Below are 22,113 nucleotides of genomic sequence, written 5' to 3'. Positions count from 1 at the left end.
AAGAAGTACTTCTTGCTAATTGATGACAACGCAGCTTGAAGAATATTGTATACAACGATGCTCCTCCATTCGTTAGTTGCGCGCATTCGTAACTACAATATAATAAATGATAATAGGAGGTTTTATGTGACCGTATGGACTACGGGCATAGAAGACCCTTAATTTGTCTTTTACTGCACCTACTTAGACTGATATAGATCTACGATAACTGTATTAAAACCTTTATGCCCCATGACAATGTTACCATTTTTCAAAGGATTAGCGAACGCATACTTTGACTCCAACCAGCTTTCGAGGCTTTTTTGTAGCGCTTTCAATTTTTTTCGCACGAACAATCCAAGTCCTCCGAATCATCTTTTTTTTACATGTGGCATCAAGTATTTGCCCTTGTTGGGAGTCCAACCGAAGTCGGTGTTGCTGGACTTGACTGAGGTTTTTCCGATAGGCCCACGAAGCCTCATAGCAACCGTACAAACAGCTATTAACAATAATAATCAATTTTCGATAATTCCCTATTTGCTTCATTATTAATACCTGGTAATCCGCTTTGACAACTTTCGAAGAAGTGATCTCGAAGTTCTCGAATCAATCTCCTAAGCTACGATAGTGTATAGCAGGCTTAATCCTGTACGCTCGCCGCCGTAGTTGTCGGTCGTAACGGACCTTCACTTTCTTATTTGTGTTTCCATTAATTAATTGTCTATCTATTATTAAAATTGGAAATTGAATGTTTAGTAAACACACCGGCTTAGCAAGCGAAAAAAAATTAAGAAGATTGGCGTCGATAAGATTTCGGTTAGATTAACTCAAATTGAGAATGTCTTTTGGTATGCTTATGAGGTATTGTAAGGAATTTAAACTACTTCGATATAAAGCTTCTGAGCTTCGACGTAATATTATAACAGCGGTTCCGAGCAGCTTTCCCGGTTCAGGCACACCTAATAAAAACCGCAGGTTCTAAGTCTGCCTCGGGGTTAATTCCAGTCGAAGCAGCTGTGGATAATCCTCACGGAGTTATAGAACTTCAAAATCTGACGTATTTGAGTATAATCTGTTTGAAAATATGAAGTAAACTGGATTACTAGCGACTTTTGACTCTACCTTGAAAGTGAATATCTTTATAGCTAGACATTTATGATACGTATACGGCTACCCGACAGGTAGAGACGTCACCTATCCGACCTAAAAAGTAGCTGAACGAACTGTCAAGGTAGGCAGGTTCTCTTTGAAAGGTTGCCTCGAAGATCGGCGTCAATTAGATAAAACAAGAACATATCTTTAGGTTTTTGCAACATTCATTGCAGGCTCAAGCTAGGGTAAAATTATGTAAGGATGATACTGAAATTACCTAGATTTAACGCCATAGTTCAACTAAGTTCCATCAAATAATGCGACCAATGTGTAGCTGCAATTGTGCATTTAACGTATTTATCGACGTCCACCATCGCTCAGGGCGACTGAATAGATTCAACGGCTTTTTAAAAAGAAAAACTATCTAAGGCTATCCTTTTCGGTCAAAACTGTCGATTAATAACGACCATCACAACCCGAGAGGCATACGATGAGAGTAAGCAGGTTCAAAGTCAAACAAATACTCCTAAATACGTTGTTACTATAAGAACCGTTTCTCAGACGGAACTACCAACAATCTGCCACTAGGCTTAGATTATTTCACGGCATCTTATTTCCATGGAAATAATGGATATGGACTAGAGCCTTCGAGATGAGCTCATAAGTGGCTCATAAAACCTGTCCTGGTCCTGCAATGAATAAAGGCACATCGGATTATACGCGCACAATTCTTGTCTGGATCAAAGTGGCTCTCTGATTTTATTGCGCGGCCACTCATCTGCTCGAGTAGTTGATGATAATGAGTCGCGATGCAGACAAACGAAGGACGTTTGTATCGGTTCAGATATCATTCCTGCCACGAGTGATTTTGGTCTAACAACAACAAATAATTCTATTAGAAACGAAATTGAGAATCTGGTACGAAAGAAAAAAAAGTGAGGTATGTAAATAAATTCCAGCTTACCAGTCGAGACGAGAGTTATGGGCTAACGAGAACGACGACAAAAACAATTCTGACAATGCAATTATAACGATAGGGAATGACAAAAAGAAGCACCCTTACAAGGGATCCCTAAGGATACGGTATCCCTAAGGATAAAAAGCATATGCTGGTGATACAAGTAACATTGTCCTAAGTCGTACAACAACCGAACATAGATATACTAAAATATACTAGGCCTGCTACATTAAAATTTTGGTGAAAAGTCAAGGGACAAATCGGTGAGTAATACTTCGGTAAGTCAAGATACTTTTTGGCTAACATTGGGAAAGTAGCATAACAAGTTTTATTATAGTTGAAAGTGCTCGGTCCAAACAATGACATGTAACTTTAAAAAGCACAAATAGTCAGCAGAGCGTCTGTTCATATTGTAGAGCATCGTCTATTGGACATAGCTAGAAGACTCGACAGGGATGTGGACAACTCCATGAGGAAATGCAAAGTGGTGTACAGCATTTGAAGAACATTTAAAGAGAATATATTGGCCAAATGGGTAGATCATTGAACAGCACTTATTTGAAGGTCAGCCTACAACACAAAGGAGCAAAACCATCTCAAACCATTGCAAAACGTTGAGATTTTATTCAATCGGACAAGCACTCTTAAATCCATATCCGTATTCGCGTAGAACTGACAGAAAGATTTTTGAAGTTCAAGATATATAGTACATTTGTAAGCGGAAGAAGCCATAGGTCAGGGAACCAAGAGAGGTCTAAGTTGATAAAAACGGAACGCGGGTCCCAGACAAATCTGCCGACCCCTATCATGACACGACGCAAGTTCATAGAAAAAAGAACAAACGTATGGGCGTTCGAGTAACAATATTCGAACATGTCTATTGGATGTAATAAAGGCGCGGTAAGTTTGTCATTTTTTTAATTTGATTTGCTTGAAATACAGTGTTTAATTGCAGCGGTCGTTGTCTTTTGATTAACTTCGTTCAAAGTAGGGTTTAGATTCTAGCCAAAACATATAACAGATGTCTCCAGACGTTTTTCAGACTGTTGCACTTCTCGCTGTTCACGTTTACTATTTTAGCATCCTTGTTATATGACACTATGTTATATACGTATTATCTTGAACTGCTTTCAAAGCATTATGCGTTACCAATATCTGGTTCCACCAAACATGGTATAGCCTAATATTGACTCGGCTATCGAGCAAGTATTTGTGTTTGCTAGTGCTACAGTCCCTTACCGCAAAACACTGTGTGGGAGTCTCAAAGGGAAAACTTAATATTCCCGCTTAAAAGGCGTGTTATTTCAGGACCGTAGAAAGCGTTTCGTACATGAACTAGATCTCCGAACTCGAAGCTCAAGTGTAGATTTAATATTTTCCTATTTGTAAGATGGTCTGCTGTGACGGTTTAACAAAACAACGTTGAATTCTGCACGATACTCTATAGATCATCTGTTAGTGACGTCTGCAGCTAAAGTCTACGATATTTAATACATGATTCATGTAGTGCACGAATGAAAACGGAATGCAACGCGGATTTATTTCGAATTATGTCGAAGCACATTTATACTGAACGTCATAATTTAAAAAAAAAAAAATGAAATAATAATCCTAGAGCACACAGAAAACAAATACTTTTATCAAGTTCATTGAAGCGAATACCCGTGAAAGAAACTGCTTTAATAAAGATCTTACAAAATATTTCACTATTGCCTCGTCTGTGCGGAAAGCCAATTAGTTTTTTGTAGCATATAAAATTAGTTTTTGCTGGAGATGAAACGTATAGAAATTCACATGCTTTTTGAGCTTAGCAAAAAACAGTTACCGCACTGAGAGAATATCTCTGTTTATTACAAATTTTGTATTGCACTTTGTAGTGTATTGCACAAATCAGAAAAACGGCTGATAATACGATCTGGTTTTTACGTACCTGGAACAGTTTGTAGTTAGTTGCTCCTAGAAGTACACAGACATCCTGTATGGTCCAACTGCTATATTTTCTGAACGAGACTTGAGAAGTAGACCTAGAGTATAGGTGATATAAATAGTATCGAAGTATTTTCGAGTTTCGTCCTTTTCAGCAGTGAAGATCCCAAGAGGTTAGCTCACAACACAGTGTTTCTTTTTTTGGCTACAAAAGCGTCCGCATTAAAAAACTTCTATGCGATTGGGAGAGAATTTATAGGATAAACAATTTTTTTCCCTTATACTGTCGTGAAGAATACAGATTGCGAATCTGGCGGGCGATGCATATCGTCCATATAAAGTCGTGATGATTTTATGAAGAGCTTCATGCCTTTATGTAGCTATCGCCATCAGGTTAGGCAGTATCTCGACCAATAAAGTGCTGTACAACTTCTGGATTGGTATGTAAAAGCTGCCAAGCAGGAAGGACGTGTTCTGCGAAAACACAGTAATGCTTCGTTACGTGTCCGAAGCAGGGAATTCAGTATATTACGGTTCGACAACTTTTTTGGAAGCGCAAAACAGAAGCTAAAAGAGTGGCCCTAGTCTCCATATAAAGACGACTTTGCACTTCCACTAGCTCGGAGAAAGAACAGAGCCAAAACATCTGGATAGAGAGGAAAATATGTGAAGGGGCAAAAGGAACTGTACGGAAGGTTTTCCGAACTGCAATGACAGCTTTGATTGAATGGTTCCCTCGGAATGATCATTTAGGGAATGTCTGCCCTTAGTTTATTTCATTGCTCCAAAGTTGGCAGGCAGAGATGTTTCACAAAAGAAATTACGACGTTTCTAATAGAGGCGAAGCGGTGCAAATAATATTGCAGAGGACAGTGCGATAGATTTGTGAATAGACGTCTATAATTACTGGTAGCGGGTCCTTTGAGGCAAAAGTACTAGGATCACCTCGTAATTATTTGGTGTGCTCTTTTGCAAACTAGCAGCACATTTCTATGTTGCAGCTGTATGGTATAGAATTCTGCGGAACAATAGGACGCCGGATGTATTGCGAAAGCGACGGCACTGACGGCGAACTCTCGAGTTGAAAACAGAGCTGCGAGCGTCAAAAAAGCGAGTCTAAAGTGAAATGTGGATGTAATGAAGTCGTAAGATGAGGAAACACACTTTATTCTGACAGACTTTGTATTTACTGCACCTGACTCAATCACTCAGCATATATACCGGAAATTTAAAATAGTACTGATCAAATTGCACTCTGTTTTCGCCTATTTTTCAGAAACCTTTTCAGCCAATGGCGCTTCCGTCGACATAACAGCGATAGATAATGGAGCTTCGCTTCTAGTCGGTAATAGCAGCGGCCAACGAAGAACAGCTTCGGAGAGCGGGGGTGCTGTGAAAGTTTGGTGCAGTTCAATCTGGGACGGAATATCGTGCTGGCCCCCAGCGCCCCCAGACTCAATCGTAGCTAAATCCTGTCATCTTCTATTGAGGGCTATCGATGATTCGATACCACCGGATATATCACATCCGGCGGATACTGTAGGCTACGAGGCTCAACACGACACTGCGCAACACCGTCTTCGCCAGCATGACCGTTCTGGACTCGCCGGTAAGCACTGTGTCACAGCACAATGATTATTTGTGAACAGTGATTTGGCCTTTCTGTCCTAGGCAAACCGTGTGCCTTCCATACCAAACAGTAGACGTACTAAATTTACATTTTATACACCACGTTCAGTGTGTCTCTCTTGTCCTGCAGCAACTCGCAGGGGCACAGTTCTCAGCACTATTTGTACGCTTAAGTCTTATATACCACCTATCTGAACGCAAGTGCATACATTTTATGCGCAAAAATAAACAAGTATTTATTGTTGAAGTTTGAAGAACCAATGCATTATTCTGTCCTTTGGTTATTAAACTAAAAATATGTGTGCATTATATAACAGCAAAGAAAAAGGCAGAAAGCATAAATAAAGTCACTTTGTTATGTAATTTTGATTGTGAATGATCTTCGCTTACAGATGGACTAACGGTCGGAAAGAAGATTATTTTTTCAGTTGACAAGGGTCATTTTCTGACATACTGTTAAATCGCTATTATATTTAAAAAAATAATTTATCGTTCCGGCTAACTCGTTGGCGTCGTTTGCTAGTTTGCTCTGGTATAATATAATTACTGTTTATTGCAAAACGAATGAGTCTTCTTTGTAAAATTCTAATTCTGTGCCTATTTAAGTATCGATGCCGCAGACTATTCGTAAGTTCGGCGGAACCAGCATAATAATGATTATTCTTATCATAGCCTTTGGCTGGGTTATATCCTGATAAAATAATTAAAATATTTGTCGGCTTTCTGCAACTCTTTTCTGTAAAAACTTTTTTAAGGCCGGTCCCAGTTAGCAGACCTTTTTTGCATTAAACAAATTTTCGCGAAATGAGCTCTCGTTTCTATTTCTTAGCAGTTAGTTATTTTTACGGCCATAACGGATAGGTGCATTACAGCGCCACTCTTACATAATTAACGCAGTGTTACAATTACAAAAAGCGTACCCGTCTGCTCTCATTTTTAAGGTTCTAACGTTCAGATGGTTGTAATGATTTCGAATCAGCTGCGATGAAAATTTTCTAAAGAGCTCTGACTTGAAGACTAACTCTAATACACGTCAGAGACATAGGCAACATGGAAATGAAGCTCTGGAAATCTTTGGTAAGGCAGAACACTAAGAAATAACGCAGGTCAATTGCAAGTAGAATGGTTCCAAAGTGGTTGACGACTACTTCTCAGAAACTAATAAAAACTTGACTGAGCAACGAGGGCAAATCATACTTCGAGATTTAATACCTGTTTACTAGGCAGCAACTGAAAAGATGGGAGTTAACTGTTTCAAATCTGAAAAGAATAAAAGAACTTATTACAAACTTGAACAACAGCAAAAAACTCTTAAGGATAACCTGACGTCAATAACATTTTTGTGTAGACCAGTCGTATACCTGGTTAAATTCACTACTGAGATAACCCAGCATACTAGACGTACTCAGCGAATAAGCCCGAATATTTCTCACACCACAGCTCAAAAACTGATCATTTTCCGAACATTATTAACAAAATTGCCAAGCGCCTTGTAGTAGAAGCATCAACATCTGATATAGAAATTAATAAAATTCAAGCGAGGTAGCCATTCCGATTTTTTCACAAGTTCAAAAAACTTTAGGATAATGTTAATTTCAAAAGTTGTGTTTTAGGCACTGCGAAGAAAACGACTGTTGCAACAACTTACAAGCAACGACAGTTTTTAAAGCAGCATTACAAGTTCTCAAATCATATCTCGATAAAAAAAACAAATAATTTCTTGAAATAAATAAGAACACTTGAAAGTATGTTGTGCCGATTACGGTCTACTCCAGGAAGGTTCTATAGCACAGATATACTCCACGATAGGCATAAGTCACGACTTCATAATGTAATACTCAATGAAAGCCGAGCGGTCTGAATGGATTTCAGACACGGATAGAAAAAAAAAGCGATTAAAAACACGCTCCGCAATACTCAAGTCACGTTTTCGTTAGACGGAAGAAAATCTTAGCACACATTTGGCGTTCATCAAAAGAGCATTTGCGACAAAAATTCGAAATTGTGCAGGCACGACATTGAAGCCAACCAATATGTACATGTGACTACTCCTAAAGCAAGACATTTAGGAGTTCACGTTAGATGGAAGATCAACGTGACAGGAGCGTGTACGAATGAATTAAAATTTCGAGGACAAAATGCGCGTGTCAAACATCCTGATGGCTGCAAAAGCTGAAGGCAATGCTCTAGTTGAATAACATTCGACATATTGCTTGTAGCCATATGAAGTCATTACCAAATGTTCTAATATTTATATCGAAAAAAAAATTATACTGCCAAAACCAGACAACGTCACTTTGCCACTTTAATAGACGCAGCATAATAATGCATACTAGTGTGATGCACATCACTAATAATGATGTACTCTGTTATTGCGTATCGTGTGATGATGACCCTTTTTCGAAGTTCGTGAGCATGTACAATTCGTAAATGCTATAAATATATGTAGCTATAAATATCACTGTATAAACATGACCTGCCTTCCCGAAGTCAAGTAGGCATATCTTGGATCGTCTTAACAACAATATTCGCGCATCTTAGGTATACAAAGGACACCCTTTCGCGGTCAACGCACAACTGTCCATCTTATAAATTCTCAAGAATTTTTCGACTGGGTTTATCCAAATAGTTCCCGATCGTGTCGGGCATGAGTAAACAGCGGAGTCGGAGCGGCGACTAAATTACATAGGCGAAATACGTAGGCAGAAGGTGCAAACATCATGTCAAGGGAATCGGCAACCTCTGCATTGGCGTCAAGTAGGGATCGATAGAGATTCTAACAAAGTGAATATGTTCTATTACACTGGTTTCATGTGTCTACATAGATGTGTGTACAACAAAACTAGTGCTGCTTGGTATTTCTCTCATAATAACTCACATAGACGTCTATTACATTATAGGTTTAATCCAATACAAGAAGTACGTTGACCCAAGCTTGGTCGATCAAAACAAAGCGAGTGGAGATAACCTTCGTTAGACGCACCTTACCTGATCCGTCAAGCCTGGAAGTAGTACAGACGACTTCAGAAAACAGTTAATCACTTTTTTGCAAGTTCCAGTTTAGTGTCTGTACGTACTGGGAACAACGGAACACTTCGAAGGCAAACATTGTCTGATAATAACACTATTACATTAGTAAGCCTCATTCAGGTTCGTTGCTTTTACTTTCATGCGTCTTACTGTCTGATGCTTTCTAAAACACGTATTGCTCCCATACAAACCTTTAGACATGTTCGTTGCCGAGGCAGATCCTTTGTCAATGGATCAGAATGGTCAGAATGGAGATTTCAATGAGATGTGAAAGGAAACTGACAGGTGATTCAGGGAAGCTAAGACTTCCTGTATAGATGCTAATGAGATGCGCCCATACGCACGAATAGGACCATAGTTCACTTTAAGGGGGCACTTTTATCGGCCTACTCTGCCTTAAGTAGATTGAAAAAATGCCTAATGAGAGAAAGAATGTGGATCACGTTCAGGCTCTTTCAGGCACAACATGTTAGGAGTGACAAAAATGTTACGCGACCGACATAAAAACCGTCATCTTGTCCAAACGAAACTGTAATCCGCATCAAGCTATAGTTCGTTTGCCTCAGTCGCACGCAACAGGGGTTAGAACATTGACCTAATATCTGGAAACTGTAGCTGCGAACACTATGTTGCTGATATCATATTTTTGATACTCGCCGGACATTCCTGGGCTGGATGTCAAGCCTTTCCAATATATCTGGTCTTCTCGGTATGTAGTCGCGGACCGGGAGGGCTAACCTCGCATACGATTCTACCCGTACTGCTATGATGAAATAAGCAAAAGCGACAGACCTCGTCTGTTGTATTTGCACTAAAAATGTTTCATATTGAGCTTCAGTCGCTCATCGTCGAGAATTATTTATTCGGTTCTTCCAAGCATATCGAACGTTTTCTCTGGGTTTTCGGGTCAGAAGTTCTCGGATATTACAAAACTGCATAGACGAATCGAGCTCTTTAACTGGCATGGGATTTGTAAGCCTGCTCAACAATTTTTATGGCTTCTATGCAACTTGGTCGTTTGACTATTGTTGTTTAGCAATCCAGGACCCAATTATCTCAATCCATTTTGCCGGTCCCCTGCAATAGAATCCGAGACCGCTTCTTCGTCCGATGGTAAGCATATTCTCCAACCCACAAAGCTGCTATAAAGTTGTAACGGCTGGTGACCAAGCAAAACTGGCTTTGTTGAGCCCTACAATATGCCCTAGATTTACAAAAATAATTCATTTATATATATATATGGTGAGGCATGATATTAAACTTGATACCTAAAGGGGCCCTGTATTTTATTTTCTAATGTGACAGGAGATCGGTTACTAAATTATCAAATTCAGGGTACTAAAGATTTACCCCGTTTTGTATGTATATATACTACAAAACATATATAAATGTATATACCCAATTTGTTTTTTCGGTGTTAATACATATCAGCCATGGCACTTTAAATGACCAGTGTTCTGTTTATTCGGCTTATCGCGGCATTACGAAATGACAAAACCATTATTGCACAACAATGTGATCCCATCCTAACCGTGATGTGTCATTAACATATCGTCGTATGCATATCGTAATTTACATTAATGCAACTTATGTGAAATTTATGTGTGAGGAAATGTGGAGGGACTCTATGATTATATTTTTTATTTCCTGTAGCAATGACTCATTAATTTTAAAAAAATTATATTAACAGATTTACAGTATTGTTAAGATGTACACTGATAAAAAAAAAACGGAGCAATTCGACTTACCGGACTTTTTGTTTTGATAAGACTTCGAAGGGAACAGCTAAGCGTTTTTTTGTATGTTACTGAAAGTTTGTTAAACTAAATAAATGTCAAATCATAAGCTCGCTTTAAAAATTCAAGCTGCCTCTTAATTATCTTTTCTTGCCAATCAGAAATGCAGAGTGCATTCCGCAAGAATTACCGCAAGAAGTGTTCCACATGACAACCTTGGATGATTTTTTCATGTATTTAGCACTATCAGCTAGCCATTCCATGTAAAGAAGGCCCCAGAATCACCTATCTTCAGGTATCGCATTAAAGGGTTGCTCCCATTTGGGGTTCAGCCGGAGCGGGGGCTTTGCTAACCAAAGCTGGAGCTTCTTCAAGGGATTTACGAAACACATGGCAACTTTAATAACAACAATTTGTCTTTGTTGATTTCTAATTTTTTCTTCAGTTGTTAAGATTTGGTGATTATACGCAGGTATTTGAACCGCATGGTTGTTAGTAGTGGTCACCGTAGCAACGCACCCAGCGGGATGCGCAGTAGCCACCCGGAGTATGATTTCAGGGCAGGAAAACGATAATCTATTCTGTTCCAGTTGAGAAGTTAATATACTTATGATATAGAGAGTGGTTCTGCGTTTCTATCATTGTACAAATAAAATGCTTGAATTTAATTCACTGATTAACTTGAATTAAGTTCACTGATGATTATTTATGAAAATATGATCTGCTTTGTCTGGACAATTCTAACGCCACCAGCATATCTATACTGCGCGATGCGTTCTAAAAATATTAGTAGAGATGTACACATACATGTTACGGTCTGTATTTAAAATGTAATTCATATCATAGAAAATTCGCGTCGGACCGGATCTTTGAGTCCTCTCAAAACCTTTTTCTTTGGAATAGCAATACGCCTCGTTGTGTAGTGGACCTAAAGAGAGTACTATAATTTTTGTTGTGAACACATAGTCGTGATGTGGAGAGGACCACATAATGGACCGAATGGGAATTAGCGCCCGCAAAAGAAAAATTTCAACTCTACTTAGCGCGCCCCGTTGACCTTAATCAGGTCAAGTACGCGCTAGATGATTGCAAAATTTGAAATTTGTGAGCAGACAGGTATACGCGATAACGAAAAGGTGACCTGTGTTTTCTATCGTAATTAGCATGAAAGACGGTAGTTGATTAGGTTACGTACATCAATCGCTTAAGTAGTTTTAGTAAAAAAAAAAAAAGAAGAAGAAACCCATATCCTAGCTTATATAGATAATTCCTAATCGTCGTACCTAAGCGATACGTTCCTCGATGAGGAACTTAGCCGACCCTTGGAGTAGGCCCGGAATGCCACAGACTTCCGGCTTTGACAGTACTATGGTAAGCGCGAAGTGCCCACAAACCAGCATCTTATGACAGAAATGACTCAAAGAAGGCTTTTTTGTTCATATCTGTATAATCGTCAAGATAAACAGCCTTGATTTGTGTGTAAGAAGCTTTAACGCACTTCCAATTGAAAACAGTACTCACTTAAAGAACATAAGATAAAATGGTTTTGTGTAAGAGGTTGAATATGCTCTAAACCTTTTTTGGGCATCCTTTGATATATACACATATGTTACATTTATCATTTATAGAATTACTCCTAGCACCTACTTAAATGCTATGTGAACGCACATATAGCTTCGAGTGAACAAGGAAGCTGTCTGAATAGGCTCAGGTAGCATTCGTTTATCGCCTTATTAAAAATGGCGGGTTACAATGTGACACGGGTATTCGTGCCATCATGGCTAAAGCGCTAATTGATACTATTCGAATAAAGATGCCTGTTAACTTATTCGTCGGCTATCGATAGCATGCGTCTGCAACGCCTGAAAGCAATACTATTAAGCTTTTTAAGTATTTAGAAGAGGGAGGTGCTTGTATGAGCCTAAGGCCAGTGGCAGTTATAAGAGGTGTCCTTTTTTGTTTGTTTCAGAGCTATACGCGTTCCGCACTTGCGGTCCTGGCGGAGCATGGCTCAATAACATCACGAACTACAATGCTTGTATCGCCTTTCTCACGCAGTATCATGCGGTAAGATCCAAACCGATGTCTACCTGAAATGACACACGTGCCTAAAGATCTAGCCAACTAATTTCTCTAGGCCAACCAGCAGGAGGGCGCGTACACGTCAAGGAGCGCAGTACGGAAGCGTGGAGCCATCTTAATAGCTGTTAGGTTTCTTTTACCCAATACGTAATGGGTTTACTTGTAGTTGTTTTCCTTCGTACCTTATGTCTCAGAACTTCTAAAAAATTCTGAAATTATAGCTGCTTATTGTGGCATGATAGCTTTCTAGAATAAATATAATTAAAAGCATTCTGCCGGTGTAAAACAGTAGAATACTAAGAAGTATCAGTGCCGACTGACCATTGTCCCGATATTTAATGTTTTGATTCTTCTACTGCCTGACATGTGTGACAATAAAATTCGGTAACGTCAAAGTCCATGGGCTGTGGGTGCCATTAGTATAAACCTGACTTCTCTCAGGTCTTTCGGCTTTATACTAGTAATCACTGTCAAGCCAAGTCTAGACGTTTTCGAGATCTTCAGCCAACATATAATCTCTACGTTTATTTAACTATATAGATTCTTCAATGTCAGTTTTGTATAGCATTACTTAATAAATGTAATGTTCGATAAGGCTGACTTATCTCATCGATGAGCAAAACGATAATAGTTCCCATTTTGTTGTCACTGACACTCTTTGTTTGTAACAAAGATTTAATTTTCTACAATTTGTCAGGAATACCGTCTACGATGTACTCATGCGTGCATGGTTTATCATGCATACTTGCTAATTAATATCTGATAACTCTTACCTAGGCCATGGGCTTTTTTGAAGGTAAGCGCTATCGAACACCCAAAAAAAACATTTGCCTATAACAATCGTTCTAATTGTGGGCCATGGGCACAAATAGATGCAAAAACAGCTAATCATTGGGTTTTAAATAAGACGTTGTATAATGGGACTAAAATTATTATTAGAAAACCCATTGCTAACTGCATAACGTAATCCTCATTTGCCTAAATCTATTTTAACGGATCAATACTGAGGCAGTAAGTCGGCGACACCAGAAAAGACGTAATATCATAATTCTAGACGCGTGGTTAGAGCTGGTGTGTACCCACCAGTGGGCATATTGACTAATTGAGGCTTCTTCAGTCGCTTAACTAGGCTTAGAAAATACAGGGTTATAGCTTTAATGCTCCCGGAGCGCAGGGCTGCCGTAATGTCAAGAATCAGCGAGTGACTAAAAATGCAGTTCAGTCAATGTCTCTCAAGTACGTCCGCTTGCCTATTGTACCTAGAGCCAGTAGAGACGGATTACTTCCAAGTACATATATAATGTAGCCTATCCCTTTGGAGATGATCCCTAGTTCCGAACGGCTTGCTTTCAATTCGACAACGTCAATATGCAGACAGAAATAATGGGCTAGTACTTGTGACTAATATTTTTTCAGTTAACGTTAAAAACAGACCCGGTAAAAATGCTTCAGCCTGAAACGGAGCGTCTATAAGATCTAGAATTCAGTCACCAATCGGGCTTTGTTCAGGCTTTAATTTTCAAGTCGATTCAGACAAATTATGGTGCCCGCGGTTTCAGTCTAATAAGCAAATTAATAATTTAGCCGCATTTATATGAATAGAATACTTTAGGGCCTCGAATTCTAAGCTCCAAGAACTCGCGTTATCGAACTTACCTCAGCTGTTGCTTTCAAGTTTACTGTCGTTTAAGTTATGTTTATGGTTGGCATCGTAAAGCTACGGACAAGTTTTTGAAGAGCCGCAGAACGAATTCTTATCTCATTTCAATGTGATGCAGATGTTTAAAAACTAATTTCAACAGACGATTACTAATAGTTAATTCTATATTATTATTATTATTGATTATTGCTAAACAGATTAATAACAGTAATAAAAATGATAGCTAAATAATAGAGAAAAGGTGAGGGGAAACCATCCTATATTTGCGTGTGGCTATCCTACGCGATTTTTAGCAACAATTTCGTTAGTTAGTAGAGAAACCCCCTAAATTATTGTCTACTGGAGCTGTCCGGTCGCTGGAAGCTGATCATTAAATCAACCAGTCTGAATAAGTCACGTAAGATAATGTATTTTTTGTGCGTGCCAGATAAAGAACTATTATTGTGCACACGTTATGTAACGATCATGTATTTGTGATTTGCGTTACTTGGCTCGTTCAAGAGAACCGGCGGTGGGGCATACGATGATGTTCAGTTCACCGTAGGTCTCGGTTGACGAACTATATAAATCTAGAGAATATATTTCGGGCGACGTCGTCACTGTATTCTGTCCTTGATTTGCTTGTGCATTGCCCTTGAGTAGCCTCATTGTGTGGTATTGATAGTCATGCCACACATCCATGAAGCTCTTTAGGAATTCGGGCAGCATTAAATATCTTCTTTTTAGGCAACTACAAATGCCCCACTTCTCATTATAATGTATGGGGATCAGTTCACTCCAGCCAAATTTATTTGGCACTACTACCGAAGTCGCGCCCTACTACTTGACACCGTTTTCGTCTAGCACATAGTTACGAGATGGCACAGATTAATCTACATGTTATCTACGGTGACAATGTGCCACCGGCAGCTTTTGTCGTTAATAGGTGTGTAAATTTCATGCAGAATACTTCATTCGCTTTTTCATCGTCTTACTTCATCAGGAACACATGTCTCGCTTTTGTTTTCCATGTCCATTGATTTCGTTGTCGCGTTTCGAGGTTTTCCTATTTAGTCAGAAAACGGCGGATTATCCTGTTTGATTTTAATCAAAAGCCCAGCTCATCACAGAAATTCATTCTTCTGTTAGAGGTCTCAGAATTTCGTCTCCTTTTCTGGACCAGTAACGAGACATTGTTCTTTTTTGCTGAATATCTTCACGCTCAATGCTTTCATCAAATTTTCGAAGCATTCTATTTGCCCTTTTGCCTTTAAGGAACAGAAGCTGTATTGTTGAGCGTGGAACTTTATCACTGTTTCTATTCGTGTCTAAATTCATTATTCTTTGACGAAAACCATCTAGTTTACAGTGGAAGATAGCCAAAAATATGATGCAAATATTTACCGAATTTTGTTAAATAGTACCGTATAATTTCAACGTTTCTCATATTCTTTCACTAATAGTACTTCCGTACTAGACTGCTCCATGTAGTAGATTCATGCCTTTTACGTTGTTGTGTAATGCGCAGGTGGCGGGTATCTGAAAACGGTCTATAGGTCGGGTCGCATTTTTCTTCCTCTTTTTATTTAACAGATAGCACTCGTGTTCGTTCAGCGAGAAACCTTGCTCCTAATGCTGTCGTGCGCTAACATTTGCACCTGCACACAGAAGAACGAGCGTGTAAAAGGCCAAGGTGTCCGCTTGTTCTACCAACAGGGGCAAAGTAATCGTCGATCTGTTCAGGTAAAAGCAGGCTGAGTAAAGCTTTTCACCCCATATTTCATTTATTGTCTTATTTTACTTCGACAGTATTGTAAATCTTATCATAAACATATCAAGGCCGACACATAAAAGAATCCCACAGAGCTTAAAGCGCAGCTATAGTAGTAGTAGCAACTGTAGCACCATGAAAGGTCGTCGATGTTCTGTCACCGTGGAAAAGGGAACTGGCTACGAGGTCATGAAACAATCACTCAGTTGCGCCGACTCACTGTTTTTAATTACCCTGTAAATGCGTTTGAAGCGATGAACTCAATTATTGAAAGATACCTGGCTATATCATTCGAAGCGTGAGCATATACCTAAAGAAACGGGTCAAGGGAAAGATGATGGTATAGATATTTTGAAGTCGATGCCTCGGCCAGTAAAACGGAAAGGCCACCTTTGTACATATAAACCAGTAGCAAATGTTAGGGTAATTCGGGTATATTACTGTTTAGTTAATGTTTCTTTTATTGTTCATCTGCTCCAATAGCGTCTGTTGTGTGTGTATATACACGGAGAGACTGCTATCTAATCGAGCTTATTCTCAAAGTGCGCAAGGATGGCCAAAGACCAAGCGAAATAAGTAACCGTCATAGAGGAAGCCAAGGGAACCTGTAAAGTATTGAAGTTGCACTAAAAATAATGTATGCAAATGCATTTTTTTGGCGCCATTTTTTGGTTTTTCTTGGCGACACTTTCAGGTTATTCCTGACCTGATTGCTGTCTCTGTGCATATATACGTATGTATTGTTATAGCTATATATATATAATTTCACTTGTTTCGATGGCTGTCGCCATATAAAAGCAAGGTGCTTGGCGAGCATGTAGCATTTGTGCCGGTATCGGTCCGTCGTCACTGCAATTAACAGCGCGTCGGCGGCCGAAAAATTTACTAACCTGAAGATGAAAGTTGTCTGCTAAACTGCAGGGCAAAAATTCGTAATGATACGTCTGAACGTGAAGGGGATTCTCTAAATGGCTGGAGACAATGTTCAGGCGCGTGCGCGTATACCGAAACGGACGCAGCCTTAACCCCCGATGAAAAAGTTTCGGTTTAAACGAACAGAACAGGTGTCGCAAATAAAGATGACTCGAGGATGTTAGGGGTAATTGCACTATTTCGCTACAGGAAACCCCAAACGACAAACCGCAACCGGAAATCATCGCCACTGTAAAACGTTGGCAATAACTGTTTGAGAGCGCTAAAAGTCTTTGCCGCTTCTATGTAACGCTCCTGCCCTGTAAGGACGAGATATGATTCAAATTAATAGCAGTTACACCAAAATTGCTATATACTAAATATATGTAGTACGCCTTTAAAGAAAAATACTTCCATGACAGTTAGAGTATATACGCAACTTCCAATTGTGCACTATAGAGAAACGTTCGATTTGGAAAAATAGATTCATTCTTTGAAACCCGTTTATGCACCGGTTGACTGTACGGGTGTGGCACGACTAGAAGAATGCACGTAGCACGATTCAAGTGATAGTCTCTGAGACGTGCACCTTGATATAGCAAGAGTGCCAGATTCTTAATAGGACACAGCGAAGACTCTTAATAGAATGCAAGCGGGATTCGGAGTCCGTTGTGAGTTAACGTTTTGTTTAGTTTCCGGTGGACCAAATTACAGCTTGTACATTTATTTAGGAAAATACAGTGAAGTAATTTATAGAAAACCCTTGACGTTACACAATTACATAGTCGTTGTAATAACATCGAAGCCATTACCTATCTTTATTTTCTCAGTGGCAACTTGATGGCTCAGTGGCCTGTAACATTAGAGCAGATCTTCTTAACAACCAGTCGGCTATTTTGTGCTTGTTACCCTCACCGTATCTCAAAAACGCGACTTGCATTCAATTTGTTGTCTATGATATATTTCTGTTACTTTAGACAGGCAGTGATGTTGGCGATGTAGTAGCCAGTCCTGTGAAGCACTTCTTCTTTATCATACATTTTCATACCCTGTATATTGGCGTCAAGTATCTGTTTGCGTCATATCTATTTTCAGGACAAGCTTGTGCTCTATGATCCATTTTTAGGCTGTAAAGCAGCACAGGAGTTTAGCCATTTCGGTTAGTCGAAAAATGGCCAAAGCAGCTTTTAATGACCTACTGCGCTAAGGCTTCGATCCCTAAACTTTGGACCATAGCTTCTATTTTGATCTTTTTGACCTCATCTTTTAATAATAACTCCAGCGCGTCATAGAATTAATCTATCGTGACAATGTTATTTAGGTCTTTGATTTCGTATTGAGGACAATGGGCCAGTTCCGGTAGGAGTGCCAGGTATGGCTCGGTGCCGATCTCCCGAATTAGCGCCTCGGGATACTGGGCCTTAACCTGCGTTAGTTTTAGCAGAAGTTTGAGAAGCTCTTTGGCTGCATTCTCCGCTGAGCCGGATTGTTGATCGGCTTATCTTGTTATACATAGCCTACATAAGAGCCGTTTCCTTCAACCGTAAGGCGCATAATGGCAGTTTTATCTTTTTTTTTCCTATCGGTCCATCGTGTCCGTCACACCGTCGTCCGTGTATACAACAGCGCGGCAGTGACTTTCTAAAAGACCTGTACCGCTGGCACGTTTCTGCTTTCATCATGATCGAGTTCGGCAACTAAGTAGACGGTTCAGGTTATTCGTTGGAACAACATTTCTACCTCGTAGAGTCAATCTACTCTCCGGAGGATACGCTGGATCGTATCAATGAATATTACATGAATCATAACGGCAAGCCTGATGACATCTACGTCGGCATTAGGCTCATTGCCATTCATTAAGGCGTTGGTCTTGATACAATTACAGCTTTCGTGTATGCATTCTCCAGCCACTCAAATTTGCGTTTCTAGTCGTCGCATTTAGTTCGTTAATCATCTTGCAACATCCTTCACGGAAGATACAGCATTTCGGAATCCGTAGAGAAATACCATTAGAAGTTCTACCGCCAAGGACGAAACCGTTGTACTGCCAAAGAACGAAGCCAGATTGAGCCCTTCCCATCGCTGATAAGTATTATTGCACTAATGGTAAAGGTCCATCATTAGTACGTTTTGTAGAAGGAGAAAGAGTCCGCTAGAGGGCTACCAGCCCGCCCGTAGCACGCGGGTATAGCCGCGGCGCCACAGTACCTACTTCCAAAACGGCCACACTTCATTTAACCCTTTTTGTTATTACTTTTGAAGTTAACAAAGGGCTAGCAATTTAGCAAACAGTTGTTAAAACAGGCACAGAAGTAAATTGGAATTATCAGCTTGTTAGGATTGCTGCTTAGGAACAGACTAAACAATCTGTGATTGCAGAATTTCCTTTCCGGAACTTTGCTGATTGTGTTGACGACTCTCGACCAACGTATCAGGAAGTTATCCATACATCCATCTAATTCGCTCTTTTAAATCCTGATAAAGATCTACCCGTCACACGCGTACCAAAACAATGGGCTGAGCGTATATGTTAGTTCAGGCTTTGGAGGCTTGCAAAGAATGTAGGTCGGAAGGCATATAATGCAGCTTTTTAGGATACTTTGAAGGATTATAGACTACTGCAACCTTTGGCCATATCCTAGCAAGCTAACCCGAACAAAAAAAAACTCTGCAATCCGCTATAAATAGCCTATCGTCAACATGTCTGTTCGATTTTAACGGTATTTTCATTTAAGATTTTAGGCCGTCAGACTTTTGCCTAAGTTTATGATTGGTTCGCTATTGCAGCTTCTGTGATAGGTAATATCGAAAGAGAAAAAAACGCGGATGTATTCGTATACAGAAGTATAAAAAATAGTGTATTGAGACCTGGTATTAGCATGAGCTGTGCAGTTCTCTTGCAGGCAAACTATACATATTGGAAAGCGCACACTGAACGCTCTAAGTCTATTCACAGTTTAAAATAGTTCGTGCTAAAGTGACAGTCATCTGTGTAGCAGCAACTTCAATATGACTCCAGCAAAAAATAACTTAGTGTTTAGGTACCTTTTTTTTTACAAGGATTACACATTTGAGATTTCACCTAAATATAGCATTAATAAGGTAGACTCTGTTGACTTATGTTATCGCAACTTTTTGCTTTATGACCGTTTTTTTGGCCCAGTTTTTTTTTTTAAAATGACACCTCGAGTTGGTGTACCGTCCATTGCTATACGCTCGGAACCATCGGGCTACCTACGAAAGGAATTTATATACTAAAAAAACGCAGTGTAGTATGCTGTCTAGCCAGAAAACATCATTAGCCTTTTTTTGTTCGTCATAAATAGTTTTAGGGTTCTTTTTAACCCCAAATGACTCAAAAAGTTTGTTAGGTATGTGATTAAAATAGTGCAATCCGTCCCTTCAGATAACCAATAACAACACTTCAGTTTCCGGGTGGGGTGACGTTGAATAATCTTTTAGATCATGTGACTCAATTTCGCCATTTAAGAAAGAGGATCAATAGTATAGGAAAAAACTGTGTAAAGCTGATAATTGTCATGAAGAACGTAAGCCCATAATCAAAACATGATGTGTAATGTTCGAGATATAGGAAGATGTTTGTAGGTATATTGTTTCTTTTTTGTCTGTCATTTCGAGCTTGCTCCAGGCCAGGTAACAACGTAGGATCGCGAGTCCATCTATTGCGTCAATGTGGCAAATTTTTCGCACTAATTACACCTACAACTGGTTAGACTTGTTAAGAACAAGGCAGGTGTCACTGACCTTGTAGGTCTCTTAATCTTCCAATGGTCCTGTGGATTAACATTCGAGCACATTTTTGCCATACAAATGTGCAATTCTTCCGACAGAAATTCTGCTCGGCATCAGTTTCTACATTCCCAATACTAGCTCTACGTCACCTTGCAAATCCTCGGGCAAATCCGGTGCCGACGAATCCTTGAGTCAGGAACGTTGTTTATCGCGTGCGCGTTCAATTGAAATTCGTAGGGTACTGTAAGCTGTCTTAAAAAGCCATAAGAAAACATCAAGACAGTTACTATGTGATAACCACACAGTAGTTTTGAGATAGCCAATAGGGGTTCTGTCCTTTTGTTTTTGTTATATAGCAGCGTTTCCGGGAGCTGAGTCTCGAAACTACTCTAACATTTTTCACTTTGTTGTTTTCAATTGTTGCTTTGAGGTTCAAATCGAAGTTTCAGCACCTTTTTCCAATAGGAACGTAGCAAAATTCGAAAAGTGCGCGATGCGTAGCTTGATCAAAAAATTTTACAAATGGTCTAAACCATCCGACGGAAGAAGGTTACACGTTTTTGGCAAATTAACCCATACTGCTGAAACAAACCTCTATCGCAAATTCTGTAGCTGAAAAGGAAATATAACACGGCACATTACACTGACCAGCGCCCCCAGCGAAGAACCTCTTAAGGAGTACTAATACGACTTTAACATACTAATTTAAAGCCAAACAATTTAGGCCAAGGTATAACAAAAATGGCGTTTGTTATTAAAGCAAATTATAGTTAACATAATATATTCAAGTATCGGACTCTTGATACAGGTTGCGTATCTGTACCTATTGCGACTTGCTACATGTTGCTTATATGAAAACACAACAGAAACTATAACACGTTCGGTTTTGAATGCTCTCTTATGGCATATAATAAAAACGTAAACTCTGGTCGTCACGACTTTGATTATGAAGAAATAGTTAGACATACTATTACAGATTAAGCTGTATTTGAGAGCTGTATGGTCGTCATATATGGACCCTTTGGTGTTCTGTATATTTTTGTTTAGGTTTTTCATACATGATACTATAGAGTTCTGTATTATGCATACCATTGTATATAGTATATTATTGTAAATTTACAAAATCTGCTTTCACGCTACATTCTATAAGGCGGGCATCTTTCGTATGTGAGCCCACATGTCGAGGAGCAGCTCTGGAAAGGTGTACTGTTTTAGCTCTAGGTTTTGGGCATGTTCTAAATCTGGGCGTACGGTTATGACCGCCGACAGCTACGATTCTTTGAGATAAATACCGCTGACCGCACCTAAAAGTGTTATAAAAGTATACCTATAATAGAAAAAAGCGGGTTTACGTTTACCGAATAGTATCTGGTATATCACGTGTATTTCTAGCAATGAACAAATTTGGTCTACAAAATAAAAACCCTTTAATCAAACGGCCAAATGTCGAGCATTGCTCCCTTGTGCAAACAACGCGGACGAGACCGCTAACGCATAAACAAATCAGATTTATTACATATGAATTAAATCATATAAATCTACTCGTGTTTGGAAATTATCGTAAAAAATATAAATATTTGTTTTCGATTGCGCCTGATGACGCATG

General features: G+C 39.4%; 1 protein-coding gene across 5 annotated transcripts in view; it reads left to right on the top strand.

The window, feature by feature from the left end:
* Nucleotides 1-22,113, top strand: part of LOC111265701 (PDF receptor) — a 78,518-nt gene that overhangs the window by 8,292 nt on the left and 48,113 nt on the right. For 4 of the 5 annotated variants that reach the window (XM_022842585.2, XM_022842584.2, XM_022842586.2 and 1 more), the window contains exons 2-3: nt 5,232-5,564; nt 12,320-12,417. In XM_022842585.2, coding sequence (XP_022698320.1) covers nt 5,232-5,564; nt 12,320-12,417 — 431 coding nt within the window. Of the gene's footprint in view, nt 1-5,231; nt 5,565-12,319; nt 12,418-22,113 lie in introns of those variants that run through there. The other variant, XM_086970590.1, reaches the window with a different exon arrangement.

The sequence above is a fragment of the Varroa jacobsoni genome, unplaced genomic scaffold (genome assembly GCF_002532875.2).
Source record: "Varroa jacobsoni isolate VJ856 unplaced genomic scaffold, vjacob_1.0 scaffold_998, whole genome shotgun sequence".
Lineage (NCBI taxonomy): Eukaryota > Metazoa > Arthropoda > Arachnida > Mesostigmata > Varroidae > Varroa > Varroa jacobsoni.
This window is presented reverse-complemented; position numbering and strand designations above follow the sequence as displayed.